The sequence below is a fragment of the Dermochelys coriacea genome, chromosome 5 (assembly GCF_009764565.3).
Source record: "Dermochelys coriacea isolate rDerCor1 chromosome 5, rDerCor1.pri.v4, whole genome shotgun sequence".
NCBI lineage: Eukaryota > Metazoa > Chordata > Testudines > Dermochelyidae > Dermochelys > Dermochelys coriacea.
Genome location: NC_050072.1, coordinates 30960490 through 30986751, shown reverse-complemented (window position 1 = coordinate 30986751; position 26262 = coordinate 30960490). Strand labels below are relative to the sequence as shown.

The 26262-nt window shown below is 40.7% G+C and overlaps 1 protein-coding gene across 5 annotated transcripts in view; it reads right to left on the bottom strand.

The window, feature by feature from the left end:
* The window catches only part of NNT (nicotinamide nucleotide transhydrogenase), an 89240-nt gene extending 63178 nt beyond the window's left edge, over positions 1-26062 (bottom strand). The window contains exons 1-6 of one of the 5 annotated variants that reach the window (XM_043514545.1): positions 25776-26062; positions 13016-13223; positions 5849-6078; positions 4005-4222; positions 1515-1602; positions 758-846 (exon numbers count right to left, since the gene is read on the bottom strand). In XM_043514545.1, coding sequence (XP_043370480.1) covers positions 758-846; positions 1515-1602; positions 4005-4222; positions 5849-6078; positions 13016-13166 — 776 coding nt within the window. In that variant the 5' untranslated portion in view covers positions 13167-13223; positions 25776-26062. Of the gene's footprint in view, positions 1-757; positions 847-1514; positions 1603-4004; positions 4223-5848; positions 6079-10742; positions 11169-13015; positions 13224-16049; positions 16690-25775 lie in introns of those variants that run through there. The other 4 variants (XM_038403010.2, XM_038403012.2, XM_038403011.2 and 1 more) reach the window with 4 other exon arrangements.
* Between the last annotated feature and the right edge of the window lie 200 nt (positions 26063-26262).

Below are 26262 nucleotides of genomic sequence, written 5' to 3'. Positions count from 1 at the left end.
CCTTTCCTGTCCTATGATTCTAGGATATGCACACAATAATGCAATAATAGCAAATCCTTTAATGAGAGAAGCAAACATTTAAGGCTCATGAGGGAAATTTTTCTGGGCCACCATTACCCCATTATTCATGGCTTGCCTCTTAAAAATGCCTTTGAGACAGGAGAATGATCTCTGAGGCAGAGGAAGCAGTCTTAGAATGGTAGCATTTAAAATGTCTCATATTGCTGACTCTGCTTCTCTAACTCAATGCTTGAGTTCCAGGAGCATAGTGGGTTGGATCTCTGCTTCCCATTCAATGGCAAGGAAAAAGCCTTGCTCAGGAATTCCCAGATGGCTTCACTATGGGATACAGGATAGCAGGGTTTCTGGGAAACATAGTCCCTTCTGGCAGCCAAGTAGTCCTGGTCTGAGGCAAGGCATGCTGGGAAATAAGAGTATATAAACCTTGCCGCCTTTTTTTTCCCTCCCCTGCAGCTTCCAGATAAGCAGAGACTTGAAAGGCGCTGAGGGGTTTCTCCTGAAAGTTCGAACAAGTAAACACATTTCATTCATTTTACTCTTATAATCCTCTGGCTTTAGTGGGGTCTGACACAGACACTTCTTATGAACAATGTGAATGATTGAGGATATGATTTTTCTATTTTGGGGTGAACTGAAATAAAATCCTTGGCAGGAGGATTTGTCTACACTCCACCATTTCATGAAAAGCTAAAGATAAGCTTGAGTTGCCACTAACATTTTAAACACCCACACTTACCTGGTATCAAATCCACGAACCACTGCTCCCATTGATTTAGCTGCTCCTGCAGAAGCTAGCCCTGCAACTCCCCCTCCAATTATAAGGACCTAGAATAACATTTGTTATTAGAGATCAAGCTACATACAAAGTGATCTGGAAAAGTGGCACCAATTCTGTTCGACATAGTACAGAATTCCCCATAGGGAATGTGACTCATTGACCAGATCTATTTAACAGATTACCTTAGAGTACAGGGTCCAAATTGACTAGGGTATAGTTCATAATATCACATTATTTAATGAAATTCATTTCTAATGTCTAATAATTTAGGAGTCAGCCCATATACAGCATGGAGTCTTCAGATTGACATAAGGAATATATGTTCCATCCATTTTACATAAACTTTGGTTTCCCATTCTCAACCAATGGCCACTTCTATCAGGATTCTAAGACACCAAAGTTCCAGCCTTACAATCCCAAATAGTTTCCAAAACCCTCCCCACCCTGCTTATGCATGAACTGATTTTATATCAGAAGCTTGAACTGAAAAAGTTAAACATAAGTGAAATTTACTGAAGTTCAACATTCTTTATATTCAGAGTTGCAGACAATGAAAACTTTGCCTGAATAAGGAGTGACTCAGAATTAACGAACAGGTTCTAAACTCTGAAACTAAAGCCAAGCTCGTCAAAAAATATTTAACACCCATCAACAGGGGTTTGCTCTACTCATGAAATCACCTCTGCTACAGAATAAATTTTCTCAGTCCACATACCTTGGCAGGAGGAACTTTACCAGCAGCTGTGATCTGACCAGTGAAAAATCGACCAAAGTGATTTGCTGCTAGTACAACAGCCTTATAACTGTCAAAGGAAAAAGATGAGAACACAGTATCACTATTTTTCCATGTCCAACTCCCACTCAGCCATTGCAGCAGTCAAAGAGGCACACATTTAAGCATAGACATAGTTTGACTTCTATATTGGGGGGGAGGGGGGAATGACAGCTCCAGTAAGGCCAATGGGGCCACACATGGGGGGGGACCAATTCCACGGCTTGCAGTCGGGGCGGGGAGGGAGGGAAAATGTCCCCCTACTTCCCCCCCAACAATACCCACACATTTAAGTGAACATGCAAACTGATTTAAAAGCTATACATTTATGCTCAAATAACACTTGAAAACGTAGTCAAAACAAGCATTTGTCATATGCCATGGAGAAGTGCTAGCCAGTTAAGGATGCAACTAGCTTATAACAAGCCACGCTAAACGCTTATTTTTGAGCCTCTAATTTTGATTGAAACTTGCCCATATTTATTCTGAACATAAATGTTCTTTAAAAAAGTTTGAGTCTTTTTGCAAAAGTTAAAGTTCCAGATCTCTAAAAAAAAATTAGCCTGAATGAAATGTTTGTCTGTATGCATCCCTGTAGCTCAAAATGCTTATTATTTCTTTCTAAATAATTGGTACTTAAATTTTCTTGAAACCTTACAATGCATTTTCTACTTAAGAGCATGTATTCGTGGGGCAGTGGAAGATTTCTGATGTCTCTAACCATTCATTCCCTTGCCTGGGGTTTTAAAATGTGATAAATATATTGACACTTAACAACTAATTTTAACAGTTTACAATCCTGGAAGTTAAGGTGCGCAGCATCAGCTCTGTTAAGTATGCATAATGTGAGGATCTGCATACAGGGAAACTGCAGAATCAAGCACAGTAACTGTGATGTAAAGGTAGTATGGTCTAGGTGAGTAAGCACAGAGCTGGGAGTCAAGAACTTTCTCATTCTAGGTTTATCAATGAATCCTTGTGTGGTTTTGGACAAGTTGCTTAATCTTTGTGCCTAGTTGCGCAATCTGAAAACACATAATACCCTACTTGACCGTAAAGGCGTGTTTGGAGGCTTAGTTAATATTAGTACAGCAGATTGTAAATGTAATATGCTTATCACTTCATGCTGCCCCATTAGGTCTTTTCATTGGTCAATTTGCATTTCCGTAAATAGCAACATGTTGACTAGCGTACTCGTTTCCTACTGTGCTCAATCTTCCCTTTTTTCCAGTGATTTTGCAAAGGGTAAACTGTAAGAAAAGGAGCAAATATCCTTTTAAGTGCAGGAACATTATTATAACTTCTCCACTGTAGAATGCAGCTTAGTCTTGTGGAGAAGGAAACGAAGGAGCCTTGGGGCCTCATTAAGGGAGTAAAGTTCTTCTGGTGTATGCTTTATGCCTGATTTCCCAATTCTCTTATTTTGGTCACTGTTTTGTTAGAAATAAACTGGGACTTATTTCCTGCTCACCAGGAGTCCAAACATTTTACAGTAAGATATGGAATACCGACAATTCCGTATCTGTGCTATATAGGGGTTTAACACAATAAGAAACATGCTAATTGTTCTGGATACACCAAAACATTATTTTAAGTGTATATTCTTTAGGAGGTCTTATGACTATCTCTAGTTCTGTACACAAGAGAATGCCTATTCTTTGGGTCAAAACTTATATTTTAAAAAGTTATAAAATTTATATTATGACATCCTGTCACATTCTATTAAAACTATATAAGATGAATGAGAAGACATGCAGAATAATTATTCAAGCTATTACCTGGTTTTCTCTAGTATAATTTAAAAAACAACATCAGCTGTATACATCCACAAACAAGCTAGTAATTTGCCTAGAGCAAGAGGCTAAATACATTTTGAAGGGCACAAAATATTTCTTACTTTGAAGAGTGACACCTTCACACCTGTACAAAAAAGCAAATATTCATAATACTTGCTAACAGCCAGTTTACCAACTAAGTTGCCACCACAGAAGCTACTGAGAACGCAAATCCTAGGGGAGTTTAGGCTTTCAGTCCCATCTGCCATGCTCGTGGGTTTCATTTAGAGCACTTTATACTATCTTATCCCCACCCTCTGTGTTGGACATTAGTCACTCTGTGCATCTTAGTCTATCACTATCTCAACTATATCTTAAGCCCACTCTGATCTAATTCATTGGGTCAGGCACTACAAACAAACAAGTTCATAGATTAAGAATTGCCTTCCAATTAAAAAAAAAAAAAAATCTGAACACTGCAAGGCTGACCATAAGAGACTGACAAGTTTAGACAACTCTAATAGACTGATTCTTCTTGAAACAGCTGCATGAAAACCAATGCAGAATTGTTTTGGACACAACATATTAATACCAGAATGTTAAATTAGTTTTATCTAGCTGTATTTACAGTCAAGGTGAAAAAAAGTTAGTTTCATACCCTGCAATGTTGGCCATGGAGCTAAGAGCATCATATCCCTGAGCAATGGTGACCCGTGGAACCTGATCCATAGCCAAGACAGTAGTTTTCCTTTCTGCAAGTTTATTCAGTAGGTCTGGGTTTTGAGCTGGGTAGATAAAACTAATCAGGGTAGCAGCTGTCTTTAAAAGATCTGCCTCATGTACTCCTAGTGCAGGGTTAACTATAGGCGCCCTCACCTGAAGGAAAAAAGAAGGGTTCAGATTAATCAATACAAACAAATCAGTGCATGGAAAAATATGAACAGGCAATGAGGTTTATTAAGGATTGTTTACACAACTAAACTAATGAAATGTGCCTCTCTCTTGTAGGTCACTGATTAAAATCAAACCTAGGTAATTCAGTGGCAGTATAGCAGGGCCAGATTAACTCTCCTATGGCCCGGGGCTATTAGATTTTGTGGGGTCCCTGTATACAAGTCTTTTTACGAATTTAAAACAAAATGATCACAATTATTGCATCGAGGATATTAATGCTCTACTAAACTTGCCTTTTAATTAACATAAAACCACTCTGTGGTTACATTTCAGTCTTAAAACATGTAGAATATAGTTAAGTTAATTCAAATAGCCTATTTCTGACCTTAGAACAGCTGTTATATTAGTTTCTTTCTGGGAGAAACTTTGGGTGCGGGAGGGGGCTCCAGGCTGGAGCAGAGTGTTGGGGTGCAAGAGAGGGTGAGGGGTGCGGGCTCTTGGAGGAAGTTTGGTGCAGGATGGGATTCCGACCTGAGGTAGGGGGTTGGGGTGCAGGAGGGGTGCAAGATGTAGGCTCCGGCCGGGAGGCAGAAAGCAGAGCTGCCTCCTCCCTGCCCCGCCCAGAGATGTGCCAGCAGCTGGCCACTTCTGGGAGCAGCATAGGGCCACAGCATGCAGGCAGACCGTCTCAGCTCTGCTGCGCTGGGGCCCCCTTTAGCCCGGGGCCCTGGGCTGCTGCCGCTAAAGCCCCTGCGTTAATCCCGCCCTGCAGTATAGAAATATAATTCAAGGGTCCTGTGTGAAAAGAGTTAATGGCCCTTATTCAGCTGGTAGTTTTTGTAAAGGACATGTTTGCATTACTGTAATTAACATGTACGCTGGCAGTCTCAGTCCTACTCCTGAAGAGTTCAGGAAACCAGGCTACTCTTAAAGATATCACCACCTCTAAAGGCTGAAAAACACAAAGAAGCTTGCACTGCTGGTGTCTGCCTTAGACTCAGAGGGCTTAGATGTCCAAATCTGTTAGCTAGCCAGTCCCTTTCTTGAGCATGTTTTTAAGATGGCCACTTCAGAGCACACTGCTGCCATAAGGTCTTCGAATGACAACTGAAGGATGGTGCATGGCATTCATTCTTAAGTTAGCCCCACATGTAGAGCTATTAAAGGAGAAAAATAACTGATTTCTTTTCTATTATTAGTCTTAAGAGTGCAGGTTTCTTGGGGCAGGGATCCTTTCTACTCAGTGCTCTGAACAGCACTCTCCTTACTTTGCTCTGGGAAATGCCATTACTCTGTGTGTGAACAATAAGAAGTTTCCTCAAACCATTTCAAAACTTCTGTTCAAAGGTTTAGTTCTATTTTCCAGCTTAGTAGAGTTTTTAGTGCCCAGATTTGAGTCATCAAATAATCAACTGATGAAAAATAAAACACAGGTAAAACCTGAAATGTGCAGGATGTGAATTAAACAGGTTTTTTTTTTTTTTTTTTTTTTTTTTTAAAAAGCAAGAGGGAGCTTGAAGTTCAGGAGACTATATGAAACAGTTTGGAAAAGTCATATATTAGCCCTAAAACATTTAAAATACAATATATTGAGGAAAAAATAATTACTTTGAGTACTAAATCAGAAGCCAATACTTCCTTGGTCCCTTGGATCTTTGCTCCTGCCTCCCTGTAGTGGTCATCAGAGAATTTGGAAGCTTCTCCAGCACCTGATTCAACTGCAACATTGAATCCTTGTTTAATCAAAGCCTGAACACCAGCTGGTGACAATGCCACCCTCTTCTCGTTCTGGAATATCTCCTTAGGAACACCCACAGTCAACTGCTTATATGGGATTCCTGTAGATGCATAGGAAAAGATGGCATTTAGTTTAGCGGTAATAAGAACTATCTGACTGATGTTCTGTTACAGCATTTTCCTGTACTTTGTATTGACGCTTACAGATACATCCCACATTAACAATTCTCTTCTCTCAAAACAGATGCAAGAGGCTAAGCAATTTTTTTCCAGAAATGTAATATCTTACAGTTCTACTCCCAAGCATCACTTTCCCTTAATTACCAACAGGTGAGAGTAGTAATTTAATGTAGTAGGAAAGTCAGCTCACAGGCAGCAAGAAGTCTCTAAAGATTTAGATGGGTATAAAGTACTATGGGCTTGACTGCTTAATGAAAGTACAATAGAGCCTGGATCTGAACCCATACTAATCAGTGCTTGAGCCTACCCTTTTTACAAATGAGCATAATACTTACTTACCTTCCAGGGGTATCTTGTGAAACATAATGGTTTGTAAAGCACTTTGGGATCTTGGATGATGGTTGCTATAAAAGCTGTTAAAGACTAAATGATTTTTTTTTTTAAATTGGGATGCCAGTCTATTAGTTTTCTTAGTTTGAAAGTTACAGTTATTTTCAAGAGAAATAAGGGACTGAAAAAGCTAACTCAGTATTCTAAAAAGCTTAGAAATTGTGTTTATTACTGACAATTTTGATTCTCAAATTATCAACCTCTGATTTTATTTATGCATATTTAAAGACCTATTGTTGAGTCTCAAGTCTGAAATAGTTTAAAACTGTTCTAATCCAACTGGGAATGTCTAAATATCCTCCAGACTGATAGAGATTTATTTATATAATACATACATCACACACAGTCAGTCAACCCTCACCATTTTGGTACTAGCACATTAAAACAATGTGTGCTCTATCGAATCTCAGCCCAGTCCTGCAAACAGTTACCACTTAAGTCTATGGAATTTCCACAGAGGAATAAGAATGTGTGTCATGCTATTTGCAGGAGAAGGTCCTACATACCATTTGCATTAAGGAGATGGATATTTACAATTTATGTAGCCTATTCCATCCATAAAGATGGATGAGAGGGATGCGCCAGTCATACTCAATCTGTTTTTGTTTTTTTAAAAGTGAACTTTTGTTGCAAATTAATTTACAAGGTTTTCAATTTAACCATGAATGTTACATCCTTTGATACAAGATGGTGGTAAACACAGTTTGTAACAGACTTTATACAACGTAAACATTTGATACAAAAAGTGTATGTTTGGGGGATTTAGGTGTTTGCTCTGCTATCCCACTCCCATGCTTTATTTATACAACTTTTTTTTTTTTTTTTTTTTTTTTAAGGGGATGCTTTGACCCACCCTTGAGCCCAGAACTATCTTATAGCTATGAACCTGGAACACCAAGTGTTTATATTTAATCTAAACAGACACTTTTTTTTTAGGTTAATACTCATGCCAACTGTTACAAACTTTTCAATTCTTGATAATTATCTGGCATTGCTGCTACAAAAATCTGGATTTGAAGAGCTAATTAGATTAGCCAGTCACCCGCACCCTTTAGAACTGATGCCAGAACACACCTACCCACAAGTGGTAGTAGAAATTAAAGGGGAGGAAACAAACCAACAGCCAGAGGTGTATTTCATTTAATTATTTCAGCTTTTCCTTTGATATTGACTGTCTTCACCCAAAATTTAATTACTGCAATGGTGAAGAACAGTTTAAAAACACCAGTATGTAATGTCTAAATACTCAAAGTACATCTACAGTTCTTTACATAACTCCTCCCCCCTTACCAGACAAAACAGAATTATCAAAATAAACAGTGTTTAAAGAATACTACATCACTGTAATACCCATGATTTGTATCTAAAACAATTATTCACATAAGTAACTGAGAGGTACTTTACAAACACCTGCTTCATCAATATACAGCCCTCCTAGACATCACTATACAACTGCAACAGCATCCTCCACTCCCACAATAGGCAAGTAGGAAGCTTTCTCTGCCAGCCAAATATGAGTGCCAACAGCACTCTATTCTATTCTCTTGCTGCTTGGAAGAGGCACCTCTTCCCCTGCCTTTCCAGCTACCCAAGTAGTGGAGGACCCAGTCCTGCCTCTACCTAATTCAGCTCAGTGAAAATGACATGCTTCTTTAGAAAACAGAAGTGAAATTAAGCAGATTATTGTCAAGTTCACTCTGTGGCTCAGGAAAGTTCTGAACAGCAGAGGCTGAGGGTGATTTGGGGAAAGCGGACACAAAATGGCAAAAGGAAGGGAGAGAGTTGAAAACTCTCACACACATGCACCTTTTTACAAAGCCAGGAAGGAAGGAAGAGTGCAGTGGCATTTGGGGAGCCTGGGGGAAAAATCAAACAATAAAAGGGAGAAGAGCGTGATCAAACCCTTCCTTATATCGTTCTGACATTGGAGGGAGGCTGCTAACTTAAAAGAACACAAACTTAATCTAGACAACTGTCAATTTCAATAAGTGACTTTAAAGCATTTTCTGTTACCACATGTTCAAGTTGCATTGCCAATTGATTGTTTTATTAGTTTTTTTTTATTCCATTTATTTTTCCCGGATGCTGTGTGAAAGGCTCAGGGGAAAATCCACAGTGTGACAGTTGCAAAGTTTTCTCATTTCTTTCACTCATTCTGTTAGACGTTACTTGCATGAAAGATGTTTCTCTGGATGTTTTAATCTGATTTAGTGTCCTTTCTAACAGACACTACAATCTATCGCCAATATGGAAAGTTTTGCCCTTCACCAAGAAACAGGGAAAGCAGGTCACTGAGAAATACCCAGTGATTTTCCTGCTCTCCACCAACCCCACAAATGCACTGCATGCTTTCCACCAGCCACAAGACTCCATTTAAGTACAGTGCTGCCCACTCACAACCATCAGCCTCTCGCTAGTAGTAATCCAGTATGCTTTTTGAGCCCTGTATCTCAATCTGCAGGCACTTCATTCCCCAACAAAAAGGAGCAGCTGTTTAACAATGCAGAGCAAAGAACTATATTAACGGGTTAGGGCAGGACACCATGATCACTACATCCAATGGAAACTACATGCGATATTCTGCAGGTGATTTTACACAGGCAGAATTTAAATATAGTTGAGCTGGGACTTGTGGGTTATCATCACTCTTCAAATGAAATTTAAAACCCAGAAGTATCTCCAGGAGTGCATTGTCCACTCTCATTCTGAGTCATGGGTTTAAATAACAGGCTACATTTACATCTGGAGCTGCAGTTGTGATTCCCAACTTGAGTGGACATACTCACAGTAGCTCTCATCAAAACTAGTGCCCTAAAAACAGGTGTAGCCATGGAAGTATGGACAGTAGCACAGGCTTCTCTCTGAGGGAATACCCACAGGGTCCAGGTGGGTTTATACTTGAGGCTGCTAGCCCATGCTGCTGCTGGCCACTGCCCATGCTACTGCAGCTACTCCTCTATTTTAGAACACTAGCTGGATGACATTTATTCAAGTTGGAAATCACACCCCAAGATCCAAGTTTAAACGTAGCCTACGTTGCCCAGGGAGGGGAGTGTGAAGCATTTCCTACTGAGTTACCAACAGCACTTCCTGCAGAACCTACCTATTCCATATAGCCTACATAGTTTGTGACATTAACAAGATTCTACAGGGAATCAAGTACAAGTGGAGACTTAGCCTTTCAACTGTAAATCACAAGCTCAAGAGCAGCCTCTGGCAACAGCAGATGTTTTGATGGCTTATGTAAAATTAGGTTTATTTTGATCCTGTTCCCATCAGACATGTGCAAACCTCACAGCACAGGGACTCTCCCTCCCTTCCCCCACCAACCCAGTTGGTACTCAAGAGGGGCCAAGGACTGAATAGGCATGGAGACTGACCTGCCCTCTTACCCTACACATCAAAATTGAGGTAACTTGGGGGGAAATGTTGTGAAGGTTGAACTGCTTCCCATGCCATGGATAAAGGAATTTAGTTTCCTGGAACCTCTCACAGGCACTGGGCTGCCATAAAACTTTTCACTCATTTTCCATTCAAGTAATAGATACATAAAAGCTTGCTGATGCACAACTATGTAGCTTAGGTAATGAGAAGCACTTCATCACCTGGGTATCTAAGGTGGGATCCCAGAACTGCATAGTCCCATTGACCTCAAGAACAGTATACACAAACTGTAACAAGTAGAAATATTTTTAATAAGGCAACATACTTGCTGCTGTGATGCTGTGAAAAGTAAACAGCGAACTCAGCTGCTCATTGATGAAACTTTCAAAGCGCACATGACCTTAAAAAAATCTCCTCCCAACACAAAATAGATAGACAAATTAGATTCCCAAGCTTTTAAAAGTACCTAACAATTGAAACTGAGCCTATTAGGAGTCTACTCTCCATTTAACTTCCACTTAAAAGATTAAATACTGAACAAGTCGCTATATTAAACTAACAGGAAAAGTTTACAAGAACTGGGTAGAGAAAGCAAAAGAAAAATACAAGCCTTTTTTTCATAGTACTTTAACTTCAGAGAGTGCCGTGATACAGAGTGATACCAGTAAATGTTATCAGAGAGGAGAATCAGATATAGTTTTCTGGGGAAAAGAGACTATCAGATTACGTGCTATATCTTTAGGATGGGAAAGAAGGCACAAAACTCAGCTAGTTATCAACTTTAACATCAGCTTCAGAAGAAGCTGCTCACCTGTTCTCAGAGTTCTGAAGCAAGACGAGGAGACCACTGAAGGACAGTGATGTGATGAAGACAAATGAATGGTGTAGAGAAGGTAGATCAGATGCTTCTAATTCCACATCTTATTACAAGAAAAAGGGGACAATGAAACTGAAAGGTAGCAAATTTAACTAATGAAAGGAAATGTTCAGGGCTTTCTTTTTTAATAAACACAATGAACAGTTGGCCTGTGGAACTCATTGGCGCTAAGAGCTTAGCAAGATTTAGAAATAATTGACAGTTACAAGAATATGAAATATTACAAAGGAAAGATTTTTAAAAAGCTTTTTTTAAAAAAAAAAAGGAGTCTAGGGAGGGATATGCACTATCACACTTCAGGGCATAAACCAATCTCTAAGGGAGGCTGTAGGAAGAAACGTTCTTTGTGACCAAGTTACTCCATAACTGCCTATTGCAGGGTTTTTGCACCTTGCTCTGAAGCATCTGGTAATGGTCATAGATGGAGACAGGATACTGAACTAGATGGACCATTGGTCTGCTCCAGTATGGCAATTCCTATGTTCCTAAGAGACGAAGAAAATGGCAACCAGAACAAACAATGATATGAAAGAATCCACCCTTCAAGTTTACCTTTAATTTCAACTTTTCTACTGACGTCCTTTCACTAACCTCAGTCTTACAGAGCATACATCGAACACTATACATCACACAATGTGGAAACAATCTTTAAATAGATGCAAGTATAAATATCTTCCATTGAATGATTTCTCAGTGGTAAATCTCTTCCCCATTTTGCTCAGACTATTTAATCTCAAATGGAAAAAGGGAATCAGCACAAAGTTTTCCTTTTTTTTTTTTTTTTTTTTTTTAAAATAAAGGCTAAGCCTCTTCTGCAATACAAAGTGAGATATGGGGATGTATTCTCAGGTAGCACCTTCAAGCCTAAACAGCTAAACAAATGTACTAACATTTTTCAAATTATCTTCTTCTTTATAATGAGCTGATTCTGAATGCTACATAATGTTAAATCAAATGCAGATTTACATCACAGTGATTTACTAATTTTATTTTTAGAAACTGTGATTCTGAGGTTACAATGAAATTTAGTAATTTAGTTCATATGCTGATGAATTTATTTATAGAATTCCCAACCCAAAAGAAAGTATTCAACAGAAATAAAAGTACACCTAGTCAATAACAGAGAAGAACATGACATTTTGTTCAGAAATTTACCCTTCATTTGCCTTTTTTGTTTATTGAATCCCAATGCTCAGCTTATCAAAAACAAAAAAGTGGTCCAGTTGAATCATCAACTAGCAAGGTTATTAAGTTTGGTTACTTTCAGTTTTAAATACTGGATGGCATAGCAGTAAGTGTCACACTTACATGATATTTCACATGGGTTGATAGTTCTGAAGACAGAAGTACTGTGTAGTTAGTAAATACTTTAAGGCATAACACCAAGTATCATGAAGACATCCATCCTAATCTATAGAAACGATTACTAGTGACTACCAAAGAAGCTGTCAAACTGCAGTCTCATCTGTGGACTACCAGCAAAGTCTTTTTATGGCCAAAGGCTAAATTCTGTCTTCAGATTTTAATACACTAAATTTCCATTAGGCCCAGGGATGCATCCAGATTCGGGGAAGCATTTAAATATGTGCTTTAGTCTCTTAGACCTCATCTATAGTTGAAAGGGTTTGCCTATATAGCTACACCAGCAAATCCCCTAAATGCAGGCACAGTTTATGTCAGCAAGAGTTATTTTGATGGCATATTTTATACTATTCCCTGAATTAAATAAGATATACTCTCAAAAGAACACTTGTTGGAATAACTGCATCTATCCTAGGGCATAGGATACATACATCTGTTAGGGGTGAGGTTTTTTTCCCCACAACTATGCAAGCAAAATTTAAGTGTAAACCAGGCCTTGATAGCAATGGAACCTAAGCATATGCAGAAGTACTTTCCTAAATCAAGACCATACTCAGTAGGACCTCTGAACATATACTCAGGAGCATAACTTGGCCCCAAGGTGTTGGGAATTGGGAGAGGAGGTGGTTAAGGAGAAACTCTGTTACACAGTGGTCTGTGAAACAAATGTAAAGTTGTACAGCTTCTATTGCACTAGAATTAACTCACATGATTCAGGGGTGAGTTTTGTACATTTTCATCTAAGCAGTACCTTTTCAAAATATACCTACTTAGGAAGCTTAATCTCCATATTTAGAAAGGAAAACCTAGTTGCTCTACAAAATGGTTTTCTTAAATTAATTTACCTGGTTTTACAGGTGCCTGACACCAGAGTACCTGATGGGTTTGGAACATTCGCAAGCATGGCATCTTCACAGTCTGCACTTTTCGTGACATCACATTGTTGAAGAGAGGATTTGAGCAGCTGATAACTGCTGTACGCAGGAGGCTCGCCATGTTGCCTGAGATCTAAAAGCAAGGACTGCCACGTGTGGAATCCCTGCCGCAGCCTTGCTGTGTACAGAAATCACAAACAGAGGCATTAACAATTAATGGTACTAAAGAGATGAACTGTGTAGAGTCAGGTGCTCATTTCAATTGACAAAAAATGCCCATCTGTCCCCTCCAAATAGAAAACAAAGGCCACTTTTTCCTAAAAAGTCTGAATCACCATCAAAAATAGACAGATTGATGGCAGGAATAACAGTACAGTCAATGTACATAGCATTTTATAACCACTAGTTCAAAGTTAAAATACTCAATAGGCAGGATAGATATAGATCCCCTTTTACAGAGAAACAGAAAAAGTGTACGTGACTTTACAAAAGCCACACTAAATCAATGGCACTGTGGGTATGAGATCCATTTCCCTACTCAGTCACATGCTTCATCAACTGCCATGCTGCCTCTTAAATATAAGAGGCATTTACAACCCTCAATGTAAATTGATATTTGACCATTAAAACTAAACCTTTAAGTGTTATAAACAAATGTTGATCCAACTACTGAGAACTGATGTCAGTGACCTCCACCTCCAGACAAATCCACCAACAATAAATCACACTTGCTTTAACATCCATTTTAACGATAGACTGATAAGCAAAGTCAATTGACTGTAATAAAATATTTCACATTAGCTTTTCCTGTTGCCATGTAAAATGCAATTATTACTTAATTCAGACATTTGTGTTGCTTATCAAAAAGTAGAGACTATGTTAATGAACCTAAGTTCAGCTTGAATGTATACACCACTATACAATAGCTATCAAATAGGTCACTATTGTCATCAGGATGCTGTCCTTCAGGATTAAGTCAATTTTACTGAAATTAAACAATTAGTCAGATTTATGAAATCTGGGGTACATGAAGTTCACTCCATAGAAATATAAATTGTGAAATCTGATAAATCAAGATTGCAGTCTAAATCTTCAATTATAAAAAAAACATTAAAAAAGGAGAAAATAAATAGAGAACCACCAACTTGCATAGAGATGCATGTAGACTTTTGGCATAGGTCTTAAGAGAGTCAAGGTACAATTCCTTCTACTGAGAGTTTTGGCATCAGTCATTCCAATGTTGGACTCTAACCACAGCTAGGAGAAACATTTGCTAATTTTGAAGGATTGGGGCCAGTGTATTGCACACAGATGAACCTCTGCACCTTTGTATGGCCCAATGACTTCAATGAGGACCCGGTCACATACAACATCTTGTGTGAATGATGCCTTTCTGATGTATCTGTCATGTTGACTACCCTAATTTGTTGGTCTCCCCTTTAGTGCCAAGTACAGTTCTGAATGCCTATACCAAATGCTGGCAAAATAAAACAATAGCTATGAACTACTTGAGTATGCTGATGCACATGCAATATTTTAATCTTTAAAAAACAACAATAGGCTGAGATATGTTAGGACAATTCCGCTGTTTTGGCAAGACACACAGCTCTCCTAGCTGAAAAAACTCCAGCTCCTTTCCCCCTTTCCTCTGCCCGAAGTACCCAGTCATCACACAGCGTTTCAGTAGGCAGCTATGGTTTCTAAAGGAATTACCATAAATAGAAAACATTGTAGCACAGTAAGTTACAAGTCCTCATGCCACGTATTCAGACAGGCACTTAGGATATCTCTTCCCTAGTAGTAGGGATAAATAAACATGAATTGTGCCACCTCAGGTTACCAAGCAACATTTGTCTGCGAAACGGTCCCCCTTTAAAAGGGCAATCCTCACCCAACCCCATCAATGCACAAAAACGAGCTACCACGTCTGCAAGCTCCACAAGCAGCCGGCGTCCCGACGCCACTCTCATTAGCGGGTTCTCATTGGCTGCTTGCATTGAGAAATACTATTCATGCCTTCCCCCAAGGACTGTCTGATTGGCCACCGCCCGTGACCTCGTCAATCAGTCTCTCCTTGGAGAGTCCAAGTCCACTCATTGAAACAGCACTGAAATAATTTGAAATTCTTGCCTAGAACTTCTGCGCGTTTAACTACCTAGCCTGCGCCTACCTTCCAGCCAATCGAAAAGACATGCACATTATGAAAGCAGCATAATCTGATGACTGGAGCACAAGAGTGAAGTCAGACGTTCAGAGTTTTATTTCTAGTGCCATAAATGACCTTTTTGACCTTGGCCAAGTCATTCAAGCTCTTTGAGCCTCATTCTGTCCATCTATATTTACATTCTGTGCCAAATGCCTTGAACCTAAGAACTATTTAGCACATGTAATTTCCATTACTTCACTGGGAATTGCTGGTACGATCAGCTCTTCATTTGTCTATATGTAACTTAGAGCTAACACCTACACGAAAGAAGTGATCTACAACTTTGAATTAAAAATGCTAAAGCCGTGGGAGCATGACAATACATCAGGCAGACTCACTGCATCTTCCTTCCCCTCCACATAAAACACATGCATGCATCCACGCAGCAAGCTCCTTTTCACTAAGTCTCACAGCTTCCTTCTCCGTTCTACAGCCCCGCCCTAATCCTTTACAAAAACTATGTTTCCATGAAAGTTACATTGTGTCTAGGTAGCACAAGGTCATCTATCCCATTAATACTGTAGATCTGTCCTCTATTGTTGCCAAAGTCGATACATTATCCCTCGTTATGACAGTGAAGTTACTGAAACGGAATCCTTGCTTCCTGCAAGTTTCATTCTTCAAACTTGATTTTTCCAAAATCTTTTCTTGATTACCAAGTTTAACTCACTCTACCGGCCTGCACCGTAAAAACCCATCTTTAAACGTGATAGAGAACTGAACTACTACTGCTGGGATTTTCTCATGCCTTGTTTATACCTCAGCACTGTCCTGCTATTGTAAAAGATAGAAACTTACTTTTATTCAAGTTTTTTTCCTCCTGAAAACCTTCTTGCATCCAAGTTCTCTCGAATCAGCAAATTATACTGAGTCTCCAGCCCCAGGATCTAATTCCAGTTAATTTTGATTAGTATTACCCACACCTCCTGATTTAGTGAAATGGGGGTAGAGTAGGCAGCAGCTGTTTTACCCCCTGTTGCAGTTCCAAAGAGAAGAGAATAGCACCTACTGGTTCACCCACCCCCCCGCGCTCCCCAAGCACTTGCTGCAATTTCAGTAGAAGGGGGGAGCAGAGAGAATAAATTAGCCTTTAATCGATTGCATGCCAGCATCTGCTACATATAGTAGAAAGGTAAAACCAGCTGCAATTGCAACGGAAAGACAGGGTAAAAAGCAGCTGATCATCCCCTAGCTCTGCACGCAATCGCAACCGATTAACCCATCCTTTTGCTAGAGAATAAATAAGACGCCTCCCCAGCCCCATTACAGAAAACAATAGCACCCACCAGCCTCCACGTTGCGCTCCCTCCGACCCCTACTCCCACTGCGCCGACCTTCGAGCGTGAGCCGGCGCGCGCCAGGGCCCAGCCAAAGGGGCGGGGCGAACATCCTCCAACCCGGAAGTACTGGGAAGAAATCTAAGTCAAGCGCTGCAAGCAAAGCGCGCCACGTGATCTGGCGAATACCTAAATAGCGGATTTCATCACGTGACATTCTTTGACCGTCTGCAGTACAGAGCGGCGTGTGTCTGTCTGTAACCGTTCTACCAAGCTCGTTCCCACGCTGCACTGTGCTGTAGGGCGAGTGTCTGCAGCTTCCTCTCCTGGCTGGCGTGGGCTGTGTCCTGGTGCCGCCAGCCGCGTGGGGGGAGGTCAAAAGCCGGGAAGAGTGTTTAAAGCTAATACATGGTGGGGGCGTCTTTAGGTCCGGTTTCCAAGCTTTTCTGGACAGCCCTGCAGGATAGACGCTTCTTTAGTGAAAGCTGAGAGCCTCGTGCCGTGTCCCCGTTTCAGCAGCTGAGGCGTAAAGAAAAACTCCAAATATTGTGAGATTTGTTTTAAAAAATTACCAGAGCTGGAAAACACTGGAGCCTAGGGGAGGTGTCCTTTGTTCTTATTGTTAGGGCTAATGGTGGCTAGATGTATCTACATCTCCTTTGCTGTGTGTATTATGTTGTGATACGTGTGCTGCAGATTGCAGACAGGCACAGTCAAGAATGCAAAAGTTTGGGGTATAAAGTGCTTTAGGCATCTTAACTAATTAGCTGAGTATTGTTCAGGAAGCAGTCTAAACATGTAAAGCATTGCATAAATAGTACATTTTATTAGTTCTTGAAATGTGTGTGCTGTAGCAAAAGATCCTCTTTTGTGTGTCAATCTTAGTGTGGCCTATACACCACAAAAAGGAGCGACTATAAATTCTTAAGAAGAAAAGGAGTACTTGTGGCACCTTAGAGACTAACAAATTTATTAGAGCATAAGCTTTCGTGAGCTACAGCTCACGTCTCACGAATGCATCCGATGAAGTGAGCTGTAGCTCACGAAAGCTTATGCTCAAATAAATTTGTTAGTCTCTAAGGTGCCACAAGTACTCCTTTTCTTTTTGCGAATACAGACTAACACAGCTGCTACTCTGAAACCTATAAATTCTTAGTATATCAGTAAAATAGGTAACATGGTGTCTTATAGAGGACTGCTCACAAGGAACAATTTATCTGTTCGCCCACATTATCTTCCATTTTTGTAGTCTCAAAATTCCTCTCTAGCGTATTATTTACTAAATGCAATTTAGGCATTTTACAGTGACATGGGTTAAATTTTAAAAATGCGCCTATCTGTGAGTGCAAGATGCCCCTGAGGTGGTGGGTCCTTTTGTGCCATGGCAATGATTTCCACAGGCTGACATGTATTGTGTGAAGAAGTACTTACTTTTGTTTGTTTTTAAACCTGTTGCCTATTAATTTCAAGTCTTAGCATTCATTTCAATTTTAAAACAATGTTAAATATAAAATGGATGTGAGCAAAGGTGAATGTGATTTGTAAGGAGACTTTTAACGAGGGAAGCCCTAACCCTAAATCAGAACTGGATCATGCTCAATAGCAGTACTCAGAAGTCTAGTAACAGTACTGAAAATATACTTTTCCACAAAAGTTCAGACCCCCCAACCCCTCCAAAAAAAATCATGAGATTATTTTAAAAGGATTAAATCATTTGTTTTGGCCTGTCTCATTTTTGAAACCCCCCTCCACCTTTCTCTAAATTATGTGTGACAATTACAGTGTTTCTAATTCTCACATTTATAGCCTGTATGGTTATATTGGGCACAGCCATCAACTTTACAAAGGTTCAGGGGGTGCTTGACTGCCAGCTCTGCCCGAGGTCCTGCCCCGAGTCCACCTCTTCCCCAAGGCCCTACCCCTTCCTCCAAGACCCTGCCCCACCTTTGTTTCACACACCCCACTTCCCACCCAGTTCCGCCCCTTCCCTGAGCATGCTGTGCCCTTGCTCCTCCCAGGCTCCTGCCTGTCCTGAAACAGCTGATTGCAGCAGCTGGGAGGTGCTGATCTGCAGGGCCGGCCAGCAGGTGGGAGACACTGGGAATGGTGGGGGCTGCTGTTTTTCCCCAGGGGGTGTTCCAGCTCCAGAGCACCCACAGAGTTGGTGTTCTAGCTCCAGAGCACCCACAGAGTCGGTGCCTATGGTATTGGGTCCTGCTGCAAGAAAACTTGGTAGTTCTGGTTTGGTAGTCTTGGTTGGGGCCCATTATGCTAGACCCTGTACAAACACAATAAGAGAGAGTCTCTGCCCTGAAGAATTTACAATCTAGTGCAAAATGTAGTGGTGAGTTTATGATGTGAGAGCTGAAACTGGGATCCAACTCAGCAAAAGTAGGCCTATCAAACATCCATTTGATGAGGATAATTCTTAATCCCTGTTATGATGGGCAGGATTCACACTGGTGACTTAGAGGTAAAAGGCTCTAAAGTCTATAAACAATGCCCTGAGTCATCTAATCCCTACATAACACCTTAGAGAATGAAGCTTACTTTCTGAAAAAGATAAATGTACTAAACAATATTGCTAGCTCACAACATTTGGTGTTTTTTTTTAAAGCCTGAGCTCTTGGAGGCAAGTGACTAACTAAGTATCTAAGCTTGCTTATTTTCCTTTAAAGTAAGCTTCTAGCCCTTGTGGCTGTGTACCCTAAAGGGTCAAAAGCCAGAAGGCAAATAAAGAGAAACTTCAACTTTTAAAAAAAATTTACAATTTTTAGGCCAATCTCATTGTTTTTGGGGGGACCAAGTTTTTACAGTTTTGGAGCTTACATAGAGTCTTGCACTCACTGGAAACACAGGCAAAAATCTCTCACATGTTGCTCTCAGCGGCTATGTCTTCACTGCAAAAAAGGCATTTTTTATTTATTTTTTTTTACAATGGGATGAGTGTGGATTAGCTATCCCGCTGTAAAATTTTATGGAGACAAGATACTGTAGTTTTCACCATGAAGTCAACTACACAAGGTCAGCACTATACCCTGTCCTATAGCTGACCTTGTGTAGTTGACCTCATGGTAAAAAACTACAGTGTCTTTTCTCCATTAGCATTTTACAATAGGATAGCTAACATAGTAGGAGCAACAAGATAACTAATGATAAGTTTCAGAGTAGCAGCCGTGTTAGTCTGTATTTGCAAAAAGAAAAGGAGTACTTGTGGCACCTTAGAGACTAACAAATTTATTAGAGCATAAGCTTTCGTGAGCTACAGCTCACTTCACTCATTTCATTCACGAAAGCTTATGCTCTAATAAATTTGTTAGTCTCTAAGGTGCCACAAGTACTCCTTTTCTTTTTAAGATAACTAATGTGGGCAGAAGAAGGTGAGAGGCAAATGAGTTGAAAGTCTCTAGGTAAAGAGGAGGGGTGGAGGGCAAAGGGGTCATAGTAGCGGTCTACTGGAGAGGTGGATGAGGTACAACAACTAACAGCAATATCTGAAACACGAGAGCTAGTAGTAATGGGGGCTTGTGATGGTGCAGTTGCCCCTCACTGGCAGAAAAGGGTTTAAAAACACCCTTAAGGAGGCTGTGCCAGAGGCAGCCACTTTGAAAGGGGCTGAGAGGAGTACCCAATCATGGCCAAGCAGGATCATATAAAAAGGGCTGCAGGGCAGAGTTCAGTAGCTGACTGGAGCTTGAGGGGAGAAAACCAGGCTCTTAGCAGAAGAAGCAGCCCCCAACGCCTGGGACACTTCAGTGCTACAAGCATGTACCGGGGGATGTAGAGAGCTCCTGGTAGGCTGCTAGGGACTACAGGCTGAGGCCCTGAGGTAAGGACAAAAAGGGTGCTGGAGCCACATCGGAAGTGGCCCCAGGACAAAGGACTGTAATTGCCAGTGAGGTAGTGGCTGGATGGAGATTGCAAGTCTCCCAGGAGGGGAGAACACAGAGTGTGGCACAGCTGGATAGCAGTGTCACTGAAGAGGATGCCACGTACCTGGGATTGGTGCAGGTCCTGGAGCGAAAGTGATGGCAGCAAGGCACCGCCAGAGGAGGGTGCCCTAGTGAGCAAAGCTAATTTTTCATGGCAGCCAGCAGGAGTCACCAGAGTGGTGAGTCCCACCTCACCACAGGGCTGTTAACTGCCCAGACATCTGTTGGAAAAGTAATACAGCAAAACACAAATTTCCAATACATTTTTGGACTATATTAGGAACAACTTCTTGTTTCAGAAGGTAAAAAAAATAATTAGGAGGACAGCTATTTTGGACTTGAGTCTAATCAGGGAGAAATTGGTTGTGAGTTTGAAAGTGGAAAGCAATTTGGATGAAAGAGATCCTGAAATGATAGATTTTATGATCCTAAAGAAAGGAACAAGTGAAAGCAGCAGAATAAGGACAATGGAATTCAAAAAAAGCAGACTTTAACAAACTCAGAAATAGTTGGAAAGGTCACATGGGAAGAAAATCTTAAGTGGAAAAATTCAGGGGATCAGGCAATATCTCGAAGACAATACTCAAAGTGAAATAACTAACTATCCCGCTGTGACAGAAAGATAGGAAGAATTAAAAAAGCCAATATGGCTCCATCAGGAGCTCTTTAATGAAGTGAAAATCAAAAGGGAATCCTACAAATGGTGGAAACATGACAAATTGCTAAGGAGGAGAACAAAAGAATAGCAAAAATATGTACGGACAAAATCGCAAAGGGTAAGCCACAAAATGAATTACAGAAAGAAGATGTTCTATAAATATACTGGCAGCAAGAGGACAATGAAGGAAAATGTAGGCCCTCTATTTAGCAGGGAAAAGAGCTAATACTCAATGAATCAAGAAAATTGAGGTGTTTAAGGCCTATTTTGCTTCAGTCTTTGCTAAAAAGGTAAATTGGTATTAGATACTTAAGACAAGTAATATTAAAGGGGAGAAGGAATGCAAGCCACAACAGGGAAAGAATAGGTTAAAGAACATTTAGATAAATTAGATGTACTCAAGTCAGAGGTCCTGATGAAATTCACCCTAGGGAGCTTAAGGAACTAGCTGAAACAATCTTGGAACCATTAGCCTTGGTGCCGACTCTGTGGGTGCTCCAGTGGGTGCTCTGCACCCACCAGCAGCCAAGCTGCCCTCCCCGCCGCACCTCACCTCCGCCTCCTCCCCTGAGTGCACCGCATTCCCGCTTCTCCCCCCTCCCTCCCAGAGCTTGTTATGCCATGAAACAGCTGCTTTGCAGTGGCAAGCGCTGGGAGAAGCAGGGATGCGGCACGCTCAGGGGAAGAGGTGGGGCGGGGATTTTGGGAAGGGGTTGGAATAGGGGCAGGGAGGGGGCGGTGTTGGGGTGGGGACTTTGGGGAAGCGGTTGGAATGGGGGCGGGAGGGGGTGGGGCAGGAGCAGAGGGGAGTCAAGCACCCACTGGTACCAGCAGAAGTTGGCCCCTATGACCATTAGCTATTATCTTTGAGAACTCATGGAGGGCAGGTAAATTACCAAGGATCTTGAGAAGGGCAAATATATTACCTATAGTTAAAAGGGGGCAAAAAAGGACCAAGGGAAAAAAGAGGACTCGGGAAATTATAGACAGTCATCCTAACTTGAATACCTGGAAAGACACTGGAACAAATTATTAAGCAATCAGTTTGTAAGTACCTAGAGGATAATAGGCTAACAAAGAGCCAGCATGGATTTGTCACAAACAAATTATGCCAAAACAATGTAATTTCCTTTTTGGACAGGATTACTGGCCTACAGGATGCAGGTAGGGGGAGGGAAGCTGTAGATGTGATACATCTTTAGTTTATTAAGACTTTTGACGCAGCCCCACATGATGTTCTTATAAGCAAACTAGGAAATATGGTCAATTAATATAAGGTGGGTGTAGAACTGGTTGAAAGACAATACTCAGAGTAGTTGTCCAAGGTTTTCTGTAAAACTGGAAAGATATATAAGTGGGGTCTGGCAGAGGTCCTGGGTCTTGTGCTAGTCAGTACTTTTCATTAATGACATGGATAATGGAGTGAAGAGTAGACGTATACAAATTTGTGGATGACACCAAACTGGAAGGGGTGGGAAATACTTTGGAGTACAGGATTAAAATTCTAAACAACCACGACAAATAGAAGAATTGGTCTGAAATCAACAAGGTAAAATTCAATAAAGAGAAGTGCAACATACTACAGTTCGGGGGAAAAAAAAAATCAAATGCACATATACAAAATGGGGAATAATTGGGTAGGCAGCAGTACTGCTGAAAAGGATCTGGGGGGTTACAGTGGATCACAAATTGAATATGAACCAACAATGTGATGCAGTTTCTAAAAAGGCTAATGTAATGTATGTAATGTATTAACAACAGTGTTGCATGTAAAAAATCAGAGGTAATTGTCCTGCTATACTTGGTAGTGGGGAGGACTCAGCAGGAGTACTGCTTCCAGTTCTGGGCACCACACTTCAATATGGATGTGGACAAATTGAAGAGAGTCCACAGGAGAGCAATCAAAATGATAAAAGGTTTAGTAAACCTGACCTATGAGGAAAAGTTTTATAAAACTGGGCATGTTTAATTTTGAGAAATAAAGACTGGAGGGGGAGGAGACATCTGACAACAATCTTCAGATACATTAAGAGGACTGTTATAAAGAGGATTGTGATTAATTGTTCTTCATATCCACTGAAGATAGGACATGAAGCAAGGGAGATTTAGGTCAGAAATTAGGAAAAACTTTCTAACTATGTGGATAGGTAAGTACTGGAACAGGCTTTTCAAGGGAGGTTGTGGGATCCTTGTCATAAGAGTTTAAGAACAGGTTGGACAAACACCTGTCAAGAATGATTTAAGATTACTTGGTGCTGCCTCAGTGCAAGGGGCTGGATGAAATGACCTCTAAAGGTGCCTTCCAGCCCTACATTTCTATGCTTTTGTGAGTCTATGAAAATCTGTTTGTAGGCCAGGCCTAATACTAAAGTAATAGTTTCACCATGGGTTGGTTATACCAATATAACTATACTGGTTAAATTCACGCCTTAGATAATATTTAAAAAACTTTTCCATGTAGATGAAGCCTTAGCAGCAGTTATAAACGTCTTATATAGTGTAGCTACTAGATGACACAGAGCCACACCTTTGGATTGAGGCATCTATAGCTAGGAGCTTCCTGTGATGTGCAGCTACAGTGCTGCCAACTCTTGCAGCATTTGTTCCTGGGGGCACATGATGATATGAGACTCTGAGTCCATTAAAAAAAGAATTATGTTTCTGGCCCTCAGAGTTGCAGAGAAAAGCTTGAAAACGTGACTGATACACACCCGAATTCCTCCAAAGCTGGGTGACAAGTAAAATAAGCCCACATTCTTGATGAGTTTTTTAAATCTCAGATGTGTCTGGGAGCCTGGCTCATGATTTTTGAACATGTGGGGGTGAGACACTCTGCACTAGCCAGGCAAAGTTTATTTAACCCAGGGTAGCAGAGCCCATTTTATGCAGGGATGGCCCTAGACCAAATGGTGCCCCAGGCAGAGGGTGTCTTTGATGCCCACCTCTCCCTTCCACTTCATTTGTTAAAATTTTCAATGACTTTGATGCACAATTTGCATGCATAATTTCTCCTTGTCATACAAGACAATAAATATGCATGCTAGTAGCTGTAAATTTCTATTTATTCATGCCATATATAAGCAAATAAATAATTTTCTCTAAGCTTATAGAAACTTTTTAATTTTAAGAATTACTGAAGTGTACTAACATCAAGAAATTAAACTGTGCACCAATATTGGCTGGATCAGTATTACATAGTGTTAGCATAGGTGACAGCCTTAGAATGTTAACCCTAGTTGTTTAGTTCAAATAGTTGCTTTTCTCACCTTTGCCCTCGTGAACTGAAGCACAGCGTTGAGAGACCAAAGACTGGCCAGTGGCATTTTCAAGTGATGTCGGTCTCTTATCAGCCATGATCAAACCAAGATATGTTTTGCATGAGCAGAATCTTCAAAGCTATCCACACATTAGAAAAAGCAAGGCAGCTTCTCATCAAAGTAGTAGTAGTCACGATGTCCATTGACTGAGTTTGTAATGTCTTGCTTGCAACGTTTACTTGTAACAGGATATTGTGCCAAACCACAATTGAGACCAGAAATTTGAAGTCAATGATGTGGTTTGCCAAGCTTTGTGCCTCATGTCGGATTCCAGCTTCAGCTTTAGTGCCAGGTTCATCAGGGCATCATAAACCTCAGTCACTTGGTACCTCATTGGGCTTATGCTGTCAATGCAGCTCACCCAGTGAGTGTCATTTAGTGGGTTCACGGTCAGACTTGTAACATTGTCTGTGAGGATCTTCCACCTAATAGTTGATGCTGAAAACAGGACATTTTGCAGTATTCCAAAGAGAGAGACTGAATCTAAAGAAGATGATTCTGCATCTGACACAACCAGGCTGAGGGAATGGCAGCCACAAGGCATGAAGAAAGCTCTTGGATTCAGTGCAAGGATTGTTGCCTGGAAGCCACTGTTTCTTCCCTTCATGTTTGCATCATTGTCATAGCCTTGGCTGCGGCAGTCCTGAAGCTTTATTTTGTTCTCATTCAAAATGTTCAGAAACAGTTGTGTTAGGCCTTTTCCAGTAGAGTCGTCCACAGACCGGAAACTGATAAAGTTTTCCTTTACGTGGATACAGTCATCCTCGTCGTCAGCAAATCGTACTGTAAATGACATCTTTTCATTGTGATTAGTGTCGGGAGTGCAATCCATTATTACAGCATAGTTATTAGCTTTGCTGAGCCACATCAATATGTTATCAAGCACCTTCCTCCTTCCCATAGGGACCAATCAATTTGTTTTTAATTGTTTTGCAATAAATTTTTTGCAAAACAGCCCCGGCCCGTGCCACTTCCTGGGCTCCCATTGGCTGGGAATGGCAAACTGTGGCCGCTGGGAACTGTGAGCAGCCATACCTATGGATGTTCAGGTAAACTGTCATGCCAGTGGTCTAACAGGAAACTAAGTGGTGTCAACTGTGATAGCTAAGTTATCACAGTCAACAAGGAAGGGATTATAAGGCTTGTTTTTGGCTTTCGCCATTTTGTTTGCCCTCCATGTTTGACACCCTTCTTGTTCGTCAGTTGCCACCCTCTTTTAGTAAGAGTGGGAAATAGCCTGCCTAGTAACAGGAGAGCATAAAAGGCCAGCATGCTTCACAGGGCATCCCAGAGGCAGCCCAGTGTCTGCAGAATAACATCAAGAAAGAAGATCAACATACCTGTTTGAGAGTTCCTGATCTGGTGTTGTTCCTGATCCTCATCATCCAGTCTATGGTGTTCCTGGTTGTGGTCCTCTATCGTTTCTGTTCCAGTCGTGGTCCTGATCCTGTTGTGGCATCCTTGTTCCCCTCTTGGTATCCCTGTGAAATAGTGATGTACAGTTTTACCTGTTTATCTTGTTAACCCATTTCTAGTGTAGGGGTCCTGGCTTCATGTCAAATTTGTGTATTAACTACATAAAAGCTTTGTTATCCAACATGTTGGAGGAATGGAGGGTGCTGGTTAGTCAAAAATTCCAGTTAACTAAGAGTTATACTTACCAACGGAATATCAATTTCTAAAGAATTAGAATACAATAAAAAGAATAAAGTATAAAATAGTATACAGGTACTCACCAATCCAGTAGTAGTACTGCACTGCAGAGCGGTTGGTTTTCTGAAGCACTTAGTTGTATACAGGTAAAGTTTTCAAAACAGTAGATTCTTA